Source organism: Chelmon rostratus, chromosome 11, assembly GCF_017976325.1.
Source record: "Chelmon rostratus isolate fCheRos1 chromosome 11, fCheRos1.pri, whole genome shotgun sequence".
NCBI lineage: Eukaryota > Metazoa > Chordata > Actinopteri > Chaetodontiformes > Chaetodontidae > Chelmon > Chelmon rostratus.
The window spans coordinates 14,986,552-15,007,549 of record NC_055668.1 but is presented as its reverse complement, the minus strand read 5'-3'; the positions used below and the strand labels follow the sequence as shown (position 1 = coordinate 15,007,549).

The 20,998-nt window shown below is 44.9% G+C and overlaps 1 protein-coding gene across 2 annotated transcripts in view; it reads right to left on the bottom strand.

Annotated features, from left to right (window-relative positions):
• kcnma1a (potassium large conductance calcium-activated channel, subfamily M, alpha member 1a) overlaps positions 1 to 20,998 on the bottom strand; it is a 129,636-nt gene that overhangs the window by 89,284 nt on the left and 19,354 nt on the right. For both annotated transcript variants that reach the window (XM_041947962.1, XM_041947963.1), the window contains exon 2: positions 7,319 to 7,483. In XM_041947962.1, coding sequence (XP_041803896.1) covers positions 7,319 to 7,483 — 165 coding nt within the window. The remainder of the gene's footprint in view (positions 1 to 7,318; positions 7,484 to 20,998) is intronic.

The following is a 20,998-nucleotide window of genomic DNA, read 5'->3' as shown; positions in this document are numbered from 1 at the left end:
ACTCCTCTGTCTGCTCCAATGACCTTTTCAGGAGGGAGTTTGAGGGAGGGTGGGGCAGACAAAGGGCATGCGGGCTGTGGCGAGAGAAGACGGGTGCAGGTCATTGGCTCTTTAGCAATAGAGGCCCAGGTGGCAAATGGATGGGTTTATAGATAGGAGAGAGAAAGAACAAGCCACGATGAGTCATCCCCCGGCACGGCTCAGAGTTATGATGGGTTAAGGGGGGCTGCAGGGAAAATATTTCATGGGGACAAAGTGGAACCAACCATTTCAGAGTTGTAAAACTCTCCCTAGGCGTCTGCAAATTTAAAGGCAGTGTAACGCTGATCAATTAAAAGGAGCAAATGAAGAAATTTTAAAATTATAACTACACTGTGGTGTGAATAATGTCATCCATTAGGTGATGCAAACTATTTATAGCCTTGGTGCTTATTTCAAATTCAATTTACTGAATCTTTCCAACTGACTGTTAAGGAAGTCTAGCTGCTCTCTGTTTCAACTCCTACTCTGAGATAGAATTTTCTTCTGTATAATATAATCCGGTACACTGCGCCTGTATTTATATATGCATGATCGGATGTACAGCACTATGTCTGCTTGCTAAGTGAGAAAGCAGTGTGTGAATTTCTACCAGCTGCAATGATACAGCGCGATGGCAGGGCTTCCTGTTGCTTTTCTTTCCTCCTATGACACCCTGCTTTCCCTCTCATCCCCTCCACCACCTCCCGCGACACTCCTCCAGCGCTCAGTGCACGACTTATGTTTCTTATGTGGCGGCAGCCCAGAAAACCCAAGCCAACAGGGCTGCCTTCACACAGCTGAACTGTGGCCATGGTATGAGAATACACTCTGAGCCGCAACTAAATCCAGTGACATGTAGCACTAAATCAAAGACTGATACCAATAAAAAACATATAAACAAACATTTATCACGGCATAAAATCTCAGCTGTATAAATTCTAAAATGTGCACTTGCGCCTTGTGTCTTAAACACATTAAAGTGATTCTCCACTTTGCATTAATCATCACAATTAAGCTAAAATTAAAACAAAGCAACATTGAAAAATAAAACACCTTTCATAACAAGACTGGCTGCAAGGCTGTAGGCACAGTTGTGCCTTGAGCTAAATGCCAACATCAGGCTGCAACCATGCTCAAAATGCAAACATGCAGGTATTGTGTTTAACACGGTCACCATTTTAGATATAGCATATGAGCATGCTAACATTTGCTAATTAGCACTACAAAAAGTGCATGAGAGGCTTGGTGATAAAGCAAAGCAGATCTGAATCCGAAGAACTGATCTGTTGATGCTGCAGAAGACGGGATCAGTTATTAGGATTTATCTTTTGTGGGACCACAAATGTGTCAAAATTTCATAGCAATCCATCCTATAGCTGTTGAGATATTTCACTCTGGATCAAACTGGTGCGCTGAGCGATGGATCGACAGACCAGTGTTGCTACCCCAGGAGCCATGCCACTAGCATGGCTAAAAACTGAGCAAGTCATTGCCAAGAAATATTCAAATGGAGTACCACCACACCTCACAGTGTTGCAATCCTGATAGAATACATTTATTTCATGCTTTGAAAGAACTTATCTAGGCTCTCTACAACACATCTCTGCTAAAGCCTTATCATCGAAGTGCCTATACAATAGCTGTTGTGGATTATTGTGATCCTATATGTATGGCCATGCGTATAAGAGACTGTGTCTGCACCACACCCATCTCCCTCCTCTTCTTCTGCTCCCTCCATCTCAGTCTCTGTACCGCAGTGCTCACCCCCCCAACCCCGGTTCCTCCAGCATAAACAGCCATTCATCACCGTTCACAGGATTTAAGTCAATGCCAATTGGATTGCCATCGACTGAACTGATAAATTATGGCAAATGGCAAAATGAATAAGCTGCGCAGCTAGCTTAACTCCACAACTGGGAAAAATGGGAAGGAGGCAAGGAGACAGGCCGGGGGTTTCAGAGGGCACCGAGTTTGAGTTAAGGGGACGGGAGCTCAGAAATTGAGTTTCATTATGGAGGAGCACACCGCTGGAGCAAAGTGTCATGTCACCGAATGCTGAACAGAGAGGTGAAAAATTGATACATTTGTCCGTGTCCACCGCTATTAATTTACAGAGATATTGGGTTGTGAGGCGTGTGTGACGAGTCTGGGAGAGATAGTCTCTGCGGCTATTGATTGTTTATTTCTCCCTTCAACATGACAGACACTTTCTTAGAGGGACACTTCTGACGGACACTACGGGCACTGAGTGTGTTCGTGTCCATCTGTCCGGCGTAGACCCGGGTGAAAATTCAATATTGTTATTTATTGGCTTTCAGTAGAATCATATCATAACAATTTGATCCTATGGTGTTAACATTCTACAAATTTTTGTTATACAGTATATTGATATCTAAGAATATCATTATCAATACTGTGACAATGGTTTCAGCCAAGTCTAGTCTAGTTTAGGGGTACTTGCATATGTGCCTATATATGTGTGGGTGGTGTTTGTTGTACACCCTACATCAGTAAACATACTGCTCCCCAAGGATGGATAAAACATCATATAGTAAAATCTTCATTCTTGCAATCATGCAATATGGTGGGCAAGATACCTACTGAATGCACATGAAGAGACATATGCTGCCTGTTACTTTCATGCAAAGGGACAAGGCTATTGTCATGGAGGTATGTGATGCAGGAGATGGTGCTGTGCTGACAGCTGCATCCATGCTGAGGAGTTTACTGACAGCAATACATTAGTTCCACACACTCAACGGGAATGCATAATTAGCCAACCCAAACAGGCGCACACAGGCATGCATTCACACATTCATGCATGCACACGAGAACACTCCCACTTGCACAAGCAAACACACACACACACAGGAGAAACATACCATATTGAGTCAGGAGAACACACATCAAACACACGCACATATGTTCATGGGTAAACTCAGGGGTGAAAACAGAGTCTGGTGGGTTGCTGTAAAAAATGTACTTGTACACAGGGCGTAAAGACACACTGCGCTAACGTGAAAAGTACTGAAAAGTAGAACACTAAATGACAGCTGTTCTCCGTGCAGGCAGCAAGGCAATCACGGAGGGTGCGAGAGAACACATTCACACTTATTTTCTGCACAACAGGATGTTTCAGGACACATGGAAACACAGTGGAACGTACCCACAGTGTCCTTACACACTTTGCACAATCTCACCTCGTTCCCTGCCAAGACACACACACACTGTCAGCAACTGTTCTCACACATGAGCTAGAGAATGGAGAAAACGTGATGAGGGAGGGGTAGTCAAAGGTAAAGGTATACACGGGGAGAGAGCGTGAGAAAGAAAAGGGTGCTTCCAGTCAGAGGCTCTGTTGCAAAATCTGTTTTTTTAAGAAATGAAGCGTGCTGGATTTGTTACAGTTGCATTGAGGATTCATGTGCTGTCAGCCTAGTGCAGAGAACGAGACAGATGTGTTGCATTTGCAGATGACAGGGGTCAATATGCAGAGTGCCATGCAGTGTGTGGGTGGATGGATAGGCAGAGGGATGACCATAGGGTTTAGGGAGCGGGCCATGTGAACAGATGGTCCCTGGTTGCCACCCAAGATCCCATTAAGAAAGATGGCAGGGCTGACCTATTTCTGGACCCACCATGCCGTGCAAATCTACTGCACAGAGAGATAGGGCGAATAGCTGCATTCATGGGTTATAATCCTCACTGTTTTGGTTGGACATTATGAGATTACATACGTTGTTACTGTAGCAGTAATGCAGGAACCAATTAGATGAGATGCTGTGGTAATGCAGCACAAGAATTCAGCCTACTCATATTTCCAGCTGTCCGACTAGTCATTTCCTCGGACATCGTGCCCTTGAGTACTTAATGAGGTCTTTCCACAAAGCAACTGGGGTGATACGGTTGTCAAGAGACCGATGAGCCATCCACTGTCGGCCAGAGGTGCTTTGCCTTTCACCTATGTTCCACATGCAGTGCCTTTGTGTGGACAGCTGTCTCGCGGGACTCAGAGAGACACTTCCTCCTTAAGATGCAGCTGGCACTTGGTCGCTTAGATGCATCCTGCTCACCACAGACTGTCCATCAATTTCCAAGCACTTCTTTCAAAACCATTTTTACATATTTGCGACTGATTATAGTGAGGACATTTATTCTCCTCGACTGTGCGGTGACTGCGTTACCAGCAGAGGATCATGTTCGATTATGTTCAGGTTCATTACCCCCGATGTTTTCCCCTTTGACCCCGAGTTTAGTGTCAACTGAAAACTACACTGGAGGCAGATCATGTGTGAATGGGGCCATAAATATTTGATAAGCTGATATTGTAAAGGTGATGGGTGATACAAAAAGCTAAGGACCCACACAGAGGCGCAACACAGGTTCACGCTCGCATCAATCATTTCCCCCGGTATTTTATAAGGCACATAAGGTGACACAGGGTCTAATAGAAATTGGATATATGGCTCTGGGTGCTTGTGAGGGTGATTGGGAGGGGCTCATGCATGTAGGTTACAGAGGCTATGATCACACAGAGACAGGGGGCTTTGACATACGACCAGTCTGAGGAAAAAACATATTACCTGCACCTTTGTCTCTTGACACCACATAAGGCACAAAGACTCACACATAAATTTTCACGTACACACACGTGTGCATGTGTGCACCTGCTGCTCTTTCTTTACTGTCATTACATGGTCTGAGCAATACCGTGAACCTTAATAGCTTTTTGCTCCCGCAGCCTATGGGCTCAGCGATGGGACTTAAAACAGGGCCGCTAATGACCAGAGTGATTCTCATGCAGCACATGTTTGGTCTTAATGCTCGTGCAGCGTGGGTGGATATGTGTTCATTTAATTCCTTTCTCATCAGAGCAAAGTAGTTTGGCAAAGTCACATTAGGCACCAATAACAAAACAGGCCTTGTTCTTTGCGCGCCGGTAATTCAGCCCAGCATGGGAAAACAATATGGGGTGGGGGGGGGGGACTCCTGGGCCAAGCTGCTGCCACGGGTGGATTTAGATTTGTCTGGTAATTCAATAAGCCTGAGGGTATACTTGATCTTTCACTAGCAGTGAAGTCATCAAGGCAAACAAATGAACGGGGATGGAGGGCTGCCGACCAGAGGCTATCTGTCTCAATCTGCTTTGGCTTTGGCTCTTCCACCTGGATAGAATGGAGCCCGCATCAAGCTTTAATCCCACCTGTGTGTGTGTGTGTGTGTTATTTCTGCTCTGTTCTGCCCAGGCAGACACCCCCCTAATGTCAGATGACTGAGCGCCACTACACAGCAGTTGCTATGGTTACCAGCCAGGTTCTGTGTACACGGATACTCACCGCAATTTTGATCTGCAGTGAAGCACTGATGGGAGAGCAAGAGTCCCACGAAATCACCCACCCACACACATGCGCGCGCACACACACAAGCATACTTAGATACGCAAGCTATCATGCATGCACTGTATGTGTGGAAAAAAATGCATCCACAGATGTACACATTCCACCCACATGAGGAGATACTCATTCACCTACATGGAGCGCTCATCAGTACATATTGTGCTGCATATCATTAGACTGAGCACGTAAGCAAACACAGCCTGCTGGGCAGAATTATCAGCCCCACCAGAAGTAGCACAAATCACAGTAGGTGATACACCGGGATATCTCTATTCCTAGAAACCCCTTTAAAGCAACCAGTGCCTTATTTCTCACCACCTCTCACAACCAAGCTCTGTCTCACTCTCAGTCTGCCCGTCTGTCTCTCCGTCGGTGCGTCCGTCTCTATGTGTCCTTCCTCTCTCTGTCTTTGCACACACACACACACATGCATATACATACATAAAGGGCAGATTGGAAGCACTCAGTCAGAGTAGAAGATGAAAGCGAGAGGGAGCTGTGTCCATGCCAGCGGAGCTGTGTGAGTGGGGAAGTGATGAAAGAGAGGCTCATTTAGTAAATTGACAGCTCTCTTCAGGATTCTTCATCTTCTTCACCAAAGGCCCGAATCCTTCTCAGCTCCCAGCTATTCTCACCAGGCGTGAAGAAACTGTCACATTCCAGCAAACGTTAACAATGGCAGTATTTTAGTTTGGCTCCATCTCGCTCCCGACTCCCCCCTGCTGCCTCATTCAGTCCACAGATGCAAAGTGGATGTCACCGCGAGACAGACATAAATGGTGTTATTACTCTGATGCAAGTTAGGATGTAAAAGGAAAGCTCGATGAGACAGAGCTAAGAATAGGTGAAAAAAGGAACATTTTCAATTTCCTGCCTATCAAGGAGACAGATGCACTTAGGCATAAATAGACACGCACCATACGCACAAACCAGAAAGTTTCTGAGCTGCAACAGAATATTTTCAAAGTATAAAGTCTCTGGGAGAACATCACAAAACTGATAAAGACCCAGAAAAGTTGGGGTCAGGGCCGTGTCACTCTAGTGCACATTGTCCAGCATGGAAATAATGGGTCCCAGTCCTGATCAGACACCATGACGTCTTTTCATAATGAGGGCACCTAACAGAATAAGGCAGTGACAGGCAGCATGCTGCTCATACCTAACCGCCTGCCGCTCACTGGAGCTAAGTGGCAGACATCTTGCTAAGCTGAGAGGAGGAGCACATGAGACACGCTGCTGACGGAACGGCAGCTTTTAATTTTAATAATGAAGAAGCACAGGACAGACGAGGCACCAGTGCTGATGCACCGGGGTTTGGCAAAGAGTCGCCGAGCGCAGGAGGACTCTGGGGGCAGAGCGAGGGAAGGAGGGTCAGCAGGGGAGAGGGACTGTAATTTATAGCAAGAGAAAAGCCACAGTGACAGCCTCTTACCTACTGCACAAACACCACATATGCTACCCCTCGTACTTGACAAATAAATCTCTACCCCCACGTACACACAAGCATGTGCATGCACACCCACACACACACACTCATCGGTTTAGCTGGCAGAGGCACAGCAGAGTTAGTTACAGCGTGCCACACATAGGCCAGTGCAGCAGAAAGAAGGCTGGACAGTGCCAGCCAAATAGCCGACCGAGGTTCAGCGAGGACTGTGGATCTGCTCGCATGTGTGGGGATCAAATTAATTGCCCTCCAGTATGTCTCCAGTGGGACCTGCATAAAACAGGTGAGTGAATGTGTACGTGGCAGTGGATTATGTGGATTAATCTGGGAATCTTGGGTGTGAAAACCAGTTGCAGTCTGTTTGGCCGAGGAAAGACTTATCTAAATAGTGGGTTGGCCAAATGATTAGTGTCAAGAAGATGTTTATATCCACTCGAAGAAGGGCAAAACCTACCAGAACTCTGCCAGTGAGCGTCTGAGCGGAGATCATGACGCCGGCCCAGTCTTTGACCGAAGTCATCCATCCCACCTCGCTGGCCGGGGCCTCCTCCTTCTCATCAGCACCCTTTGGTCTGTCTGCTGCCTGATTATTGGCGGGGTTGTTCACCTTCTGGGCCTCCTGGAAGAAAAAATAATAATAATCTGCATGAGGAAATGGAGCACAATGAGGATAAGTAAACAGGAACGCGCCCTGCTTTAGGGATGAGGACGATCTACAAGGGGAGAATTAAAAGGCACAAACTTGAAGTGGCATTTAACATTGAGAATAGAGAGACATCGTTGGCTATGGGCAAAACAATTTCTCCAACAACAGCAAGCCATGTGCAGGCATCAAGATGCCTAAGAACACTTAAATTTGTTGAATATAAGCAACAAACTTGAGCAAGTTACTCTTATCAGCTCCTGCTGCATATATATATCCTTCTGTATTCCTGACCTCATGCATGTCCACATTCATGACAAGCTACAACCTCTGAGGGCTAAAAAAAAAAGGACTGGATTGCAGTCATCATGCCATGATGGCATCCATCTGCTATATGTTAAATATGTCTGAACATGTTTGAGCATGTGTGTGTGTTAGATAACGACAGAGTTACTCTTGCCGTTTTGCACATATGGCTCTTTAAGTTAATTGTTCCTCCGGGTAGAGCGAGCGAGACTGCTGTTCTCATGAAGGCTTTTGAGCGTCCCTTCTTGTGTCCGACTGAGTGCTCAGAGTTGCATGGCAGCCCATTGACATGCTTTGCTTGGCACAGTCACCGCATGCAGCTGTTCCTCTCCAGCCATTCACTCACTCCCGATTTGACACAAGCAGGCACTCGGCTTCACGACCCTTCTGGCTGAAAGGGGGAATGAGTAGATTTCCCTGTGTTTTATAGCCTTTGAGGCAACAAAATCCCAAAGTTTTATGCATTGCACGAGCATACACAGAGAGGCAGAGTAAAGTTTTGTGTGTCACCCTGATCCCCATAAAACCACAGGGTTAGGCCAAGCAAATGGCGCACATGGAGAATCCCTGGAATTGCAATAACTTTCAGCCCTCTTCATGGCGGCCCATTGCTCCTGTCCAAATAGGCAGGCTTGTATTACTGCAGAGTACACATGCAGCACTTTACAATGTCCCCCCCTCGCAGTGACATCCGACAAGTAGCCATCAAAACAGATTATGTGCTATGTCAACAGAGTGGAATTTGTTTCCCAGTACTGTACATGTCACATTGCTGCAGTTTGTTTGGATGACCCCCTTAACATCCAAAAAACGATGACGCAGATTAAAAAAAGCTTTGCGATTACAGCAAGTTTGTTTTTGTTGTTACACCCGACACGTTCCGTTCCAGGAAGAGCACGGGCCAATGAAGAGAGGCAACCGAGGTCCCAGCAACCACCGGGGTGACCAATATTGTGCGTGCCCGACACAAAAACAAACCAGACTGCAACTTGAGTATTTCTGCAGGGCTAAAGAGCAGTGCTATTACAGATGGGCCCAAGAGAGTGCTCTGTCCATTTCAAGAGGATTGTCTGGTCAAATTGGATTACATTTCATAATGATATGGCATGGACACAGCTGCCATTTTCCTAATTTGATTCCAACCCCATAACAATGCCAATAAACTGGCCCTAAAAAAGCCGGACTTAGTCATAAGATCATTATCTGCTCCTGCCGTCGGGCCTCTCCGTACTGCAGTGGATAATTCAGTTACTTATACTTTAAATACTCATTAAATAGCTTAACGTTTGGAGACTCACAAAGTTTTACAGCACCCACCATGAGTGTAATTTGAAGCATTTAGTTTTGTCTATGAAAGTCACACTAGTGTCTGATTATAAATGACAGCTACCGATACTTGAGGCTGACAGACCTTCTGAAATTTTGGAACATTTCAAAAGTTCGAGCTCGTATCACGAAACCTGGAGGAGATGTTAAGCTGTAAATACTTCTTACTTCTCTTAAACTCCCAACCACCCACCCCCCTCTCATCCATACCTCTTCAGTAATAACTTGACTACGTAGCCGCCGTGCGCCTGTCACATGCTACACATACACAGCAAACTGTGTGCGTGTGCATGCGGGTCACCGTGCGCAGGGACGTCTAAGGTTTCACTCTGATTGGCTGTCTGCCTGCTCGATAGCGTTTCGGGCATGTTGTGGTGGCATAGTATGTGCTAGGCTGTGCTCAGCAGTTACTTCTTAGCCAGAGGGCCCACCAACCTCGCGCTCCTCAGGCATATAACACAGCAGGAACATCACCCTAGAACTACTGTATGTCACACAAGTCACGTCTCACTATAGCAGGACCTGTTTCCAGGCCCTCTCGCTACTGTTTCCACTAGATTTGCTTTCAAGCATGCCGTAAATGCCTTCACACATGAATCCTGTGGCAACAATTTTGTGGTAAATAATGCTAACTGACAGGTTTGCTAGTGCTGCATCACACCATGGTGTGAAATAGTTAGTAGAAATAGAATAAATAAATAAAAAACACAACACAGTTAGACGTGGATGTACAGGGATTTCAAAATATGTCGCTTTCATTATTTTGTAGGTGCTTTCAGGTAATGTTTGCACACCACAGATGGATGCCAGGTTGATCCGGGAGCAGCAACTCTCACCGGCACACACCTGAACATGGAGGCTATGAGAACACATTCAGCAGCAGCGTGTGTGTGTGTGCATGGGAGCATGTGTGTGGTGAAGGGGAACACATGAATAATGGATGCAGTCATAAACTGATGGTTGGCCAGATCAGAAGAGACAATGTAAACAAGGAATTGCTTCTAGTTCATTTGAGTGGCCGGCGGTGGGCCTTCGCCGAGGTAGAGCGAGCCACTGAAGCAGCCTGTCATGGGAGAATCCATCTGCTGGCTATATATACACACCTGTGATGTCAAACTGAGAGGGAGACAGAAAGAGAGAGAGACAGGCAGAGGGAGAGAGGGAGAGGGGGAGCAGCAGGAGTCTGTAAATGTTGTTTATGACCAAACTCAAAAGAGGAAAAATGATATTATTAGAAAATCAAAGATCTTTATATAAATATCATATCAAAGCCATTTGTCCTGGCAGACAGGTGCATTGAAATAATGCAAGAGAAGCTATCATCAGCTGTTTTATTTTTATCTTTAAAGCTACAATCCTTAATATTTTCATGAAATCAAACCTGATTTTTTAATACTATTTACGGTCAGGATTTTTCAGCAACAGCAATTCAGTGTTTACTCATCAGTAATCACTTCTCTATATAGTGGCTTTCACTGTTAGTGGCGGAGTCCGCCATTTGCCCAGCTACACACAAGGGATTCACCGGGGAGGATGCATGCATGTAACTCAGTGTTGCTGTTTTTAATTTTATCCCGTTGACATTAGCCTCACTGTTGCTTGTTATCCCACAGCCGGATCAGAGCTGCTTTCAGTTACTGCTAATGCAAACATTTCCTGCTGCTGCACGTTCACGTTAAAAGTGTTTGACTGGCAAAAACACTAGGTTGTGAGGAAATGTAAGGTCACCGAGACTAGCACTGACAGCAACTGTCCATCAGAAGATGCCCCTACAAAACAAGACAAAGGCCATTTTCTGCATTTTCTGTCAGCGGGTCACTTTTAAATTTTGCAGGGAATAAACAAACAAGAAGTAGAAGCCACAGTGAGGTGTTAGATGAGCGACAGAGTGCACACCTCCAGCCTCTCAGCAAGGTAAACAACTTTACTGTGTCCTGCTGTTGTGTAAAATAAAAGCTACACATGACACACGCAGCATGGTTACATTGCTATTACTGTAAATGGGGACATATATATATATATATATATATATATATATATACACTTGCAGGTTTCTGTTGTTATCTGTGGATCTTGATATGCATTGCTTGTCTCATTTTTCGTGTACATTTTATCAATTAATGAAGGTCTAGTTGTGTTAGTCTAACACCTAATGCAGATCTATGTATGAAATGTTGCCTTTTCACTAAACAAATACATTTTTTTGAATAAACAAAAATACAAATGTGATATGGAAATCTCATTATACTGTCTGACATCACATGCAAACTGTACATTCTGCGAAAAATAGGCACTTTACAGTATAGTTATTAATATGAAAAGTGTTGATGTGACACCTATTTAAAATTTCTATTTAAACAAAGTATGTAGTTCATCTTCCTACTTCAGAAACCTTTTTATAACAAGACGGATGAACACTGTTAATATTAGGATTGTACCAATTAACAGATTACACATGGGAGGCCTGTTAATAATTAGCAAGAAGGAGACAGATAAAGCATGACAAAGGGAAAAAGACAAAAACAGAGACTGACAGTGAGGATACAGGACAAAGAGGCCGAGGCTATGGGAGACGAAGACGGACACCCACTCAAACAAAGAATCCGAGGGAGGGAAGAAGATGGAATGACAGAGAGCTACAGCAAGGGGGGCAGAGATAATGACAGAGAGACGCACATTAGGCTGCATCGAGAGAAGACAGGAAACTGAGCAAACACAGGACGGACAGAGGGGGAAGACAGAGAGACAAGGACACTGCAAGACAGAAAGATAAACAAGTAGGTGGAAGACAGGTTAGGAGCAAGAGAACTGGGAAGTGAGAGCGAGAGACCAGAGACAGAAAGAAAAGACAGGAGAGAGAGACAGAAACATGCCCATGTGACTCCGCTGATCTAACAGGACTTGGCTTAAGCGCAGCTGTTCCTCTGGCTTTCATCCGCATCGCTGGGGAAAACTCTATTCCAGTGTGAGAGGCTATTTATAGCCTAACCCAGGGAGACGTGAAACTAGTGAATCTCATAACATGCTCTGTTCCCCCTGTTTGCTATTTTAATGCCGGTACAGTTACCCTGTGTCCCTGGGTTACAGACCTACACTGGGTCACAGCGAATGGGAAGAGGGAGGAAGAATAGGGAGCCTCTTCACATACTAATGTGCGTGCACGCAAACACAGGTGCAAGGCTGAATCTGACAGGGCCATGTGGAAAGCTGTTATTTCTGTGTATAGGTCAGGCCTACTGAACCATATGGAAATAAGGGAGGCAAATGGTGCAGGCTAATTACTATGAGGCCATAAGTAGACGACATGTGAAGAAGAAATCCCCACAGTTAGTGTCGCAGTGATTAAATTATTTTTCCCGCAACACTCGTGACTTGTGTTCCCGAACATACTACCGCGAAGGGATTAAAGTGCAAAAATAAACAGGAGCATTCTGAGTTGATATGATGGGACTCTGCAGGCCAAAGCCTGCTGATCCTGAGGTTAAGGGCTTACCTAGGCTGCCATGTGTTTTAGAGATTACACAGGTACAGCCCAGAATGCAGGCTGCTCAGGACGGCTCCCATACATGTCACCGCTATCAACACACCAGGCTGGGTGGTAGATACCATGAACACATTTGCCATCTACAGTGAATCTTCATTTTTTTAAACAATATGAAAGTTTTCATGTGCTGAGGTTTATGTTCAGGGGTGCAAAATAAACTTAAGAAATTTCAGCACTGAAGAAACTATGAGATTGAGGTGAGTCAAGTCCAAACTATGACAGCGTGGCGTGGTCACTGGTCTCACCAAGGACACCAAAGCTATCAGTGTCACTGAAAAGGTTGTCCATCTCCGGAATCACATTAGCTCTGTGCTGCCCCTCTCTGACAGCCCCATTGAGCACTGCAGGCCAGAGTCAGATTAGACGATTTGTGGACACTGAACTAAACAGATGACATCCACGATGTCGGCAAACAGGAAGACAAGCCAACGGGCTTACATCTCTCTGCATCTCAGCTGGACGGCAAACACACCCTCACAACAGGACAGGAACTCATCCCTCAAAATGGCTGCACTCCAAGTAAGCTTTTTTTTTTTTATGCGCCAACCGTGACGTCTCCTGGGCGAGCAAAGAGAAACAATAAGACAGTGACGTGAAAAAAGCATAATGCAAGTCTGGCAGCACACGCTGTCTAAAACGGACATTCTTCCACGTCCCTCTGCTCAAACAAAAGAGGACAGAATAAAGACACATCCGCACTGATGTTACTTCCTTGCGACTGGAGGGAGAATGACGCAGAGAAAAAACTTGAATGTACTGTCCTGTTGATTCATAATGCTGTACTGCACCTCTTCCATTGATACAGCATTTCAAGCCCCAGTGGTTGGCGATAAAAATAGACAACGCAGTGAATTCTGGGAGTGAAAGGTCAGCACTTGTCACCCGTAACATCTTTGAGTTTTATCATCTTAATGTCAGCAGATAATAGACGGCCAGCGGCTTAAAGATCTAGGCGTTATAATGAAAGAACCCCAAATGAAAGTTTCTTCATCAGAACATGTCGGTTGTAAAAATGCTGGCTACAGAGCAGAGAAAATGTGCTCAAGTGCGCTTGTACCTCTATTCCCTCTAGACGCAGTTGTTTGGCAGCTGAAAGCTTCAGGAGCTTTAACAGTCAGGAGAACAAACCACGTAACACTAACGGCAGGTTTCACTTAGTTCACCGCGTGGCTGAGCAGTAAGCGGCACCACGGCAGTTTCAGCCCTCAAAAATCAATATCATAATTTTCTTTGCGCTCGCCATTACTCTTGGAAAGCCAGAAAGACGGCTGACGATCGCGTCATCGGAAACCGCACCCAACAGTCAACTCTGCTCCCGTCCGTGGAGCCTAATAATTCACCCTGAACGAGGTAAGCGGCAGTCAGTCAGGCACGGACAAAAAGCTTGACGCATCTTCTGCTGATCTTCTCCTGTATTTGCATGAAAGCACAGATAATTGCCCCTGTAATCACCACGGAAATCTGACATTAGAAAGATTTATGGCCTCTGACAAATAAATAAGAGACAGTACGATTGCTTCAGTGTAGATGGACGATGCAAATTGAACAAATGGCTGCGTAAGGAAATAAGCACATTTAAGGTCGAGTATTTACGTGCCACACACAAATCACACTCTCTGCCATGTGCACATGCAGTAATTGGTCATTTAAATCTTGACAGGTGTAATTCATATCTTTTTTTTTTTTTTAAACCAGTCTCGAGATGGCTTGTTACTATGGTGATACACGCAGGCTCACATTCTTGTTGTCTCTGCAAATGAGGTCTGAATCGAAGGGAGACGCTTCAAATGAGTCCATTCAATAAACGGGACAAATTCCCTTCAATGTGACTTCCGACACGTCTTTGCGAAATGAAAACATTCAACACGCGGCAGAGTTAATAACCAAGATGAGTTCTGACCCAGACTATAACCTCCAATATTTCTCCAGAGGGGGCTACATACCACTTCATCCCATCAGGAAGCACGTAGAATGGGAAAAAAAAAAAACAAAAAAAAAAAACATGCTTGAATGACATCAGCCTTTATCGTACTATAGAAATCAGTGGCACAAGCACCTGAGGCTAATTTCCCAGCGTTCTGTACAACGAGCCGACGTGCATGCGAATGGGTGTTACCGGATGAATATACATGTGGCGTATTCAAGAGAAGCGGCCTTATATAATGGCCAAACAAGGTCCGAAAGCATTTAGACGTCACAAAAAATATACATCCAATGTTCCACATGTTGAAAAGAAAAGCCCTCTGCCTCGGAGCACACACCCGTACAGTACTTTGACAATTCTTTGGAGTAATTGGCCGTCATGCTTGCTCTAAATGCTCCAGTGACGTTCCTCAAAATGACGTTGTTGTCCTTGTGATGTTCTTGTGCTGCTTAGAACCACCAACCTCTATCTGCTCAGCTATACCCCGAAGGTTGACTCTATTTTCTATTATTGCTCTAACAAACAGGACTTTCATTCATTCAAGGGCACTGGACGATTTTGTGTGTGTGTGTGCGTGCCTGTGCACAGGATGTGTGTGTTAAGGGCAGTGATTGATTTCTATTTCATCCGGGGGCTCGGTTTGTGTCGGCATCGCTTACCACACCTATGAATCAGGAGGCAATGGTGTGCCTCCAAGCTCGCCTGGACCTCCTAACCACGGGGCCTGTGGCAGAACTCATATCTCCGCTAACAGAGCTCCATCAGCAGCAGGACGCTCTCAGCTGCACGCAGCACTGCAGAGCCAAAAAATAAGGTCTTTTTCTTTTTTATTACAGCATGTTTTAACCACATAGCAGCATGGTGAGCAGCTTTATCATGAGATATTCTGTGATATATTCTTTTAAAAGAGCATATTAGAAGAGAAGCAACACATGCGGCTGCTTAATACAGTAATTTTACATTCTTAAAGCATTTTAATCATGTTGGCTAATAGACTATTTAGCTTCTTCCCTCACTTTTGTGGGCATACTGCTACTGTTTCTTGGTGGATTAATGCCACTGACTGTCCGTCTTTGACCTCGACTAGTCTTCAATATAAAATATATATTGTTTTCTTTTATATATATTAAAATAAAAGAAAAAAAACATTTTTTTCCACCACACACAAATCACACTGATAGAGAGACATAAAGAAAGAGCTTAAGAATGCTGCTATTCTTTGTTTTATGACGGGCTGTTCCAGAGTGCAGCAATGCCTTCGTGAGCGGAATAATGCCTGTACCAAATTATTTCAATTATTCCCACATTCAGTCATATCATTATTTATGTCATTGTCTCTTTTTAATGGGTCATTTTGGAGTTCTAGGTTTCCTGGGCCTTGTTAACGAACTGAAAGCAGGAGCCTTTCTTCTCCCGGGTCTCGTGTCTTCCACGCCCTCTGTGAACAGCGCCGGCTACGACACTCTTATCAAGCAGTCACCCGTCTTAGCCGTGAACCTCTTTTACCCTCGGAACACTTTAATGAGCTTTCCTCCTAAACAGAGACAGCCGGAGAGCTCTCTGTCAATAAGCAACCCGGTGAACAACAGACAGGTGAAATTGGGGGCCCATTACCTGCTGCAGAGCAGGCCGGTCAGGTGTTTTCTAAGAGCGTAGAGCAAGCAAGACGGTAGCTGTTGCCCTAATTGGCTCCCTGTTGTCTATAACCTGCGCTGATCAATGAGCTCCAGTCTATAAAGAGCAACATCCAGGCGTGAGTGGCAGATACATTTTTTTTTTTTTAGCAGCAAACTGGTTTGTGCTGAAGTGCAGTCTTGAAAGAAAACAACAAACAAATCAGCCCAGTGTGTGTGTGTGTACATCAGTCTAAGGCAAAGTTGGTAGAGTTTTATGCATTGGCCACTTTTGTTTTTGTTTGTTTTTCGTTTGGACCCAGCCAACGAGAAAACAGCTCTGTTATTTAATGAATCAGTCACTCCGGAGAACGTGTGACCACGGAACAACAGATGAGTGGGAGATGTTGCATGACGGGACACGGTTTCTGAGCCCTGCAGTCCATGCATAAGATATGAATGACTAAGTATGAGCACAGCCTTTCAACACGCCAAGCTAGCAGATGTGCATATGTGCATCAGCGTGTCCTCTGTCTAAATAATGCGCTTGATAACTCGTTTCGCGGAAGATGCAAAATCGAACACAATCGCGGGAGTGTGGATGCTCTTCCTGTGTGATGCACTCTGAAAATGAATAGGTTATTAATCAGATAATGGGCCTTTATCTTCCACTGCCACCTTCAGAGCTCGCACGCTGGTTAACCTCTCTTTATGATCTCTTTCGATTTCATCCGTCATCAAATCAAACCACTGTTAGGCACAGTCACAGTTGGCTGACCACAATTTGACCCCTGTGGTAAACCGGTATCCCTCCAGCTTCCCCATCCTCCTCTTCTTCTCTTCTACCTACACTGTCATCTCCTTTACTTTCTCCTCAGTTCCTCTCGGTGTCTTTTTGCTCTCTCTCCCTCCTCTCTTTTCCACTTCACTCCACTCCACCGGCTTAAGAGAAGCCTGAAGAGACCAAGGAGATTAGGCTCTCTCTGCTTGAGAGACAGGTCTCATTACCTTTATCTTCTCCTGATGCAATAATACTCTCAAAACTCTCGCTGTTGCCAGCCGGAGCACAGGACTGTGTGAATTTATTGAGACAGGCTTAAGCCACACACGCATGATGTGGAATAGTGGTGAAAGGGGTTGAATTTGAATTTTAATCAGTAGTTTGCCTGGTTAATTCTTTCGGAATTGTACGAACACTGATTGGATGCAGAAAAAGTCAATTTGGCTAATGAGGAGCACTAAACAAAGCTGGATTTAAATTCTTTCAGTTTCTGAGAATGTGTCGATTAGCTACACAATTGGTACCAAACAATATAGGGGTCAACAATGTTATTTGGGAAATGTTCTTGTTAAAGGCTGTAAAAAAGGCAGTCATCTGAGCCTAATGATTCAGAGACTTGCCCTTGATTCGAGAACAGCTCAGAGGCTAACAAATGGAAGTGCAAATGATTTTCTAACTCTAGGCTCATTTAATCATTTTAAATTTAGATCTCACGCCTCCCACTGGGGAAAATAAATCAGCCTCCTTCATACAGAATTTGCATGTTTTAACCCTGGAGTTAGGAAGAGGAGATGGGAAGAGGACACGCGGTGGATTGTTATGGCTTGTGTTCTCCTATCAGCCAACACCGAGGCCCCCAATGTGTTCCGCAGGGAAGGCTGTGTTTGTTTCTTATGACCCCAAACAGAGAGGACTTTGACCTCAGCTAAGAAGATCCATTAAGAGGAACTGGAGTCCGGATGAAACATTGCAGCAAGTGTGCGTACGTGTACTCAAGCCTACAGAGAATCAGCGTAATTATGCAAGATGGCAGCGCAGCAAACCAATCTGTGTATTTACAGGAGAGGTCATCGCCTTCGGAGGAACACTGGACCGTATTGCACAGCATTAAGCCTCGATGTGATGTCAAGTGTAAAGTGTGCTGCCGGGGAGGACCGAGGCATCTCCCTCTGTCTTTATCTATCTGCGTGGTGCTCAACTTTACCAAATCAAAAGATTTTTACTGTAGAACAAAACATCCGCGGACAGCACACAGAGCTCAGGGGAAGCACTCTGTATCCAAGTCGAACCATGTTTGTTTGCAGCCGGCGTAAGACGAGTGTCAGCTCTGGCCTCCGCTGTGAGCTGCCTGCTCCTGTTAGTGGCGTTGTTCGGTGCAGGTCTGGGGATTTGAGGAGCCGACAGGAAGTATTGCGGGATTGCCTTTCGCCTGAGGTCGAGGGAGGCATCCCCCGTGATGGCGCTGCGATGTCGGGGCGGTTTTGCGCAACAACAAGAGCAGAGAAAAGCACCTCCCCGGAGTCAGCAATTTGACCCCACAGGCTGCACTGTTGAGCTCAAATAAACAAAGCTGAAAATTCAGCTTTCACATGGGATGATGTGAAGACTGAATCAGCTCTCCTCTACTGTCCACACAGTGTGATCGCCGCAGCACTGTAAAACCCAAGGACGAGTCACTGGGGTTGACACACAGAATGTGTTATGGCTGCATTTGCATGAGAGTGGGATTTACTTTATGGAATTATGCTGAAGCAACAAAGCAGGCAACGAGAGATGAGTGTATCTGTGTGTGAGAGAGAGTGAGTGACTGATCTGGAGGCAGACTCATAGCTCCTCATTTAAAGAAGATCACCGCTCTTGCAGATCACAACTACACTGATGTACCCCTCGCTTTCTGTTTTGATGTGCGTGGACAAGGAAGGGCAGGCGGTTTGACATCCTTAAACACAGCTGGCGATATGCATGGTGGTTGCAAACACATGAACCATTTCCTCTTTCATGTCAAGTGAACATCTGTGCAAAGGTTTTATGCGAACGACACAATGCGTGTTACGTCATAATGATGACAGTTTACTTCACCACTTCATCTGGGCTTGGAGCTAGCTAAGAGAGGGGCTCAATAATCCACTCATCTAGATGCATTATGCCTGTTGCAATGAAGTAACCTCCAGCTCATGAGCTTCCCTTCAAATGCAGCGGTGAGGAAATCCACATCGCTAATCCCCAGCCTTAGTGCATTTATTTAACAGGCTCTGGACGGCCAGTGAAGGTTTACTGTAAGGACGTCTTCCTCTCCTCTTCGCTAGCTAATAGCCACTGTTAATCAATACTGTTGTAAGTGCTTTTTAGCGCTCAGCACCAAGCTCATTTGTCAAAATAAAAGCCGTAAGAGCCCAAGGGGCTAATCAAAAGGGATGAAGCAACAGGGAAATTTGCAGCTTGGTAACATGAGACGGAGTCAGGGAGGGATGGGGAGAGGCGCAGCAGTGGTTCGAGCATGTTCAGCAGCAGCTTCAGATTACAGCATACTGTGGAAATTAGAATATTCTCACCGTTTCTGTGCACACCCTCCAAGGACATTTTCTATTTTGCAGCAAAAACTGATTTAGATTTAATTTATTTAAAAACTGACATTTGATTCAAACTGGTAATATTATGAACAAATAACGGAAAAAGGTTAGCACAAACAGATACTTCAAACATCACACAGGTTCTAAATGCAATTTATGTTTGATTCAATAATTATTCCAGGAAGTTGCAAGCCACTAAATCAATTTCAAATTAAAGGCTTGCAAACCAATTCAAATGCGCAAACGCCACTAATCTTTCTCCACAGAAATCCACTACAACTCATCAAGAGGAATCCAGTGAGTATGAGATCATGATGGACAAACGTCGCTCTCATAAGAGCAGTCCATCGCTCATCGCTTGTCGCTTAGCAACAGAGACCTGGCGGGCAGACAGTAGGTGTGTGAGACAGAGTGTGTGGGAGGGGAGGTTTGGAGGACGGGGGTAGAGCGAGGGACAGAAGCAGAGCAACAGGGAGAAAAAGACACAGAGGCAGGCGGAGAGGAGATGTGGTGCAAGGAGCATGTGGGAGAGATGAGGCCAGAGAGTGTGGAGTAATCAGGAAAGCGATAACGCAACAGTTTGAGAAGTAACGGATGTAAACACCGGTTTACTCATTACATTAAATTAAGAAAAGTGTAAATAATGTGCAAAAATCCTCAACCAGTCAATGCTATTTTGAGTTTGTTTACGTTTCTTGGCCTTTATGTCAAATTAAATACGTGCATTTGACAAAATCTACATCGCTGTAACTCAACTGTGACTTAAGGTCCAACTAGGCTACATTGGTAGGCTATATTGATTTATTGATTATGTAATTTGTTGAATAATCACCATCAGAAGCACATATGTGTAGGTAAACGATAGGAAACATCTTTTTAGCACCACAGCAGAAGCTTTGTTCTCCTGTTAATGTATTTACAAACCACCTCAACACAAGTTCTGTTACTTCCCATGCTCGTTGTAACACTAAAGCTGTTTTGTTGTTAGAAACCTCTTTTTTCCACCGCTGGCCACGCTGCTGTTTACTGACGCTCAGCTCGCACTGCCAGTTTCCCGGTGCAGGCACAGAATCGGGGCACTGGCAGATATGAAGGTAACATATAACACCGCAGCACTGTAATTCAAAAAACAGATAAGTAACGCACCGCACGTCTGTTGATAAGATTATGTTTCAACCTTACAATAATCTGGTTAAGGAGTGAACACGACAGCTGAAATTCTCAGAGAATGGCTTTAATCTTCTCATTATCAAATTATAGTGTGCACATAAATACACAGTGTGTTTTCTATGGTCAGCCTGTCCACAGTTTTTTACATCTCCCACCCAATAATCCCATCTCCATCTCTGTGACCCCGGATTGACGGGGAAAAAAAACATGTACGGAAACTGAATGATCATTTTAAGTGTGTAAAAGGCCGGTTGACA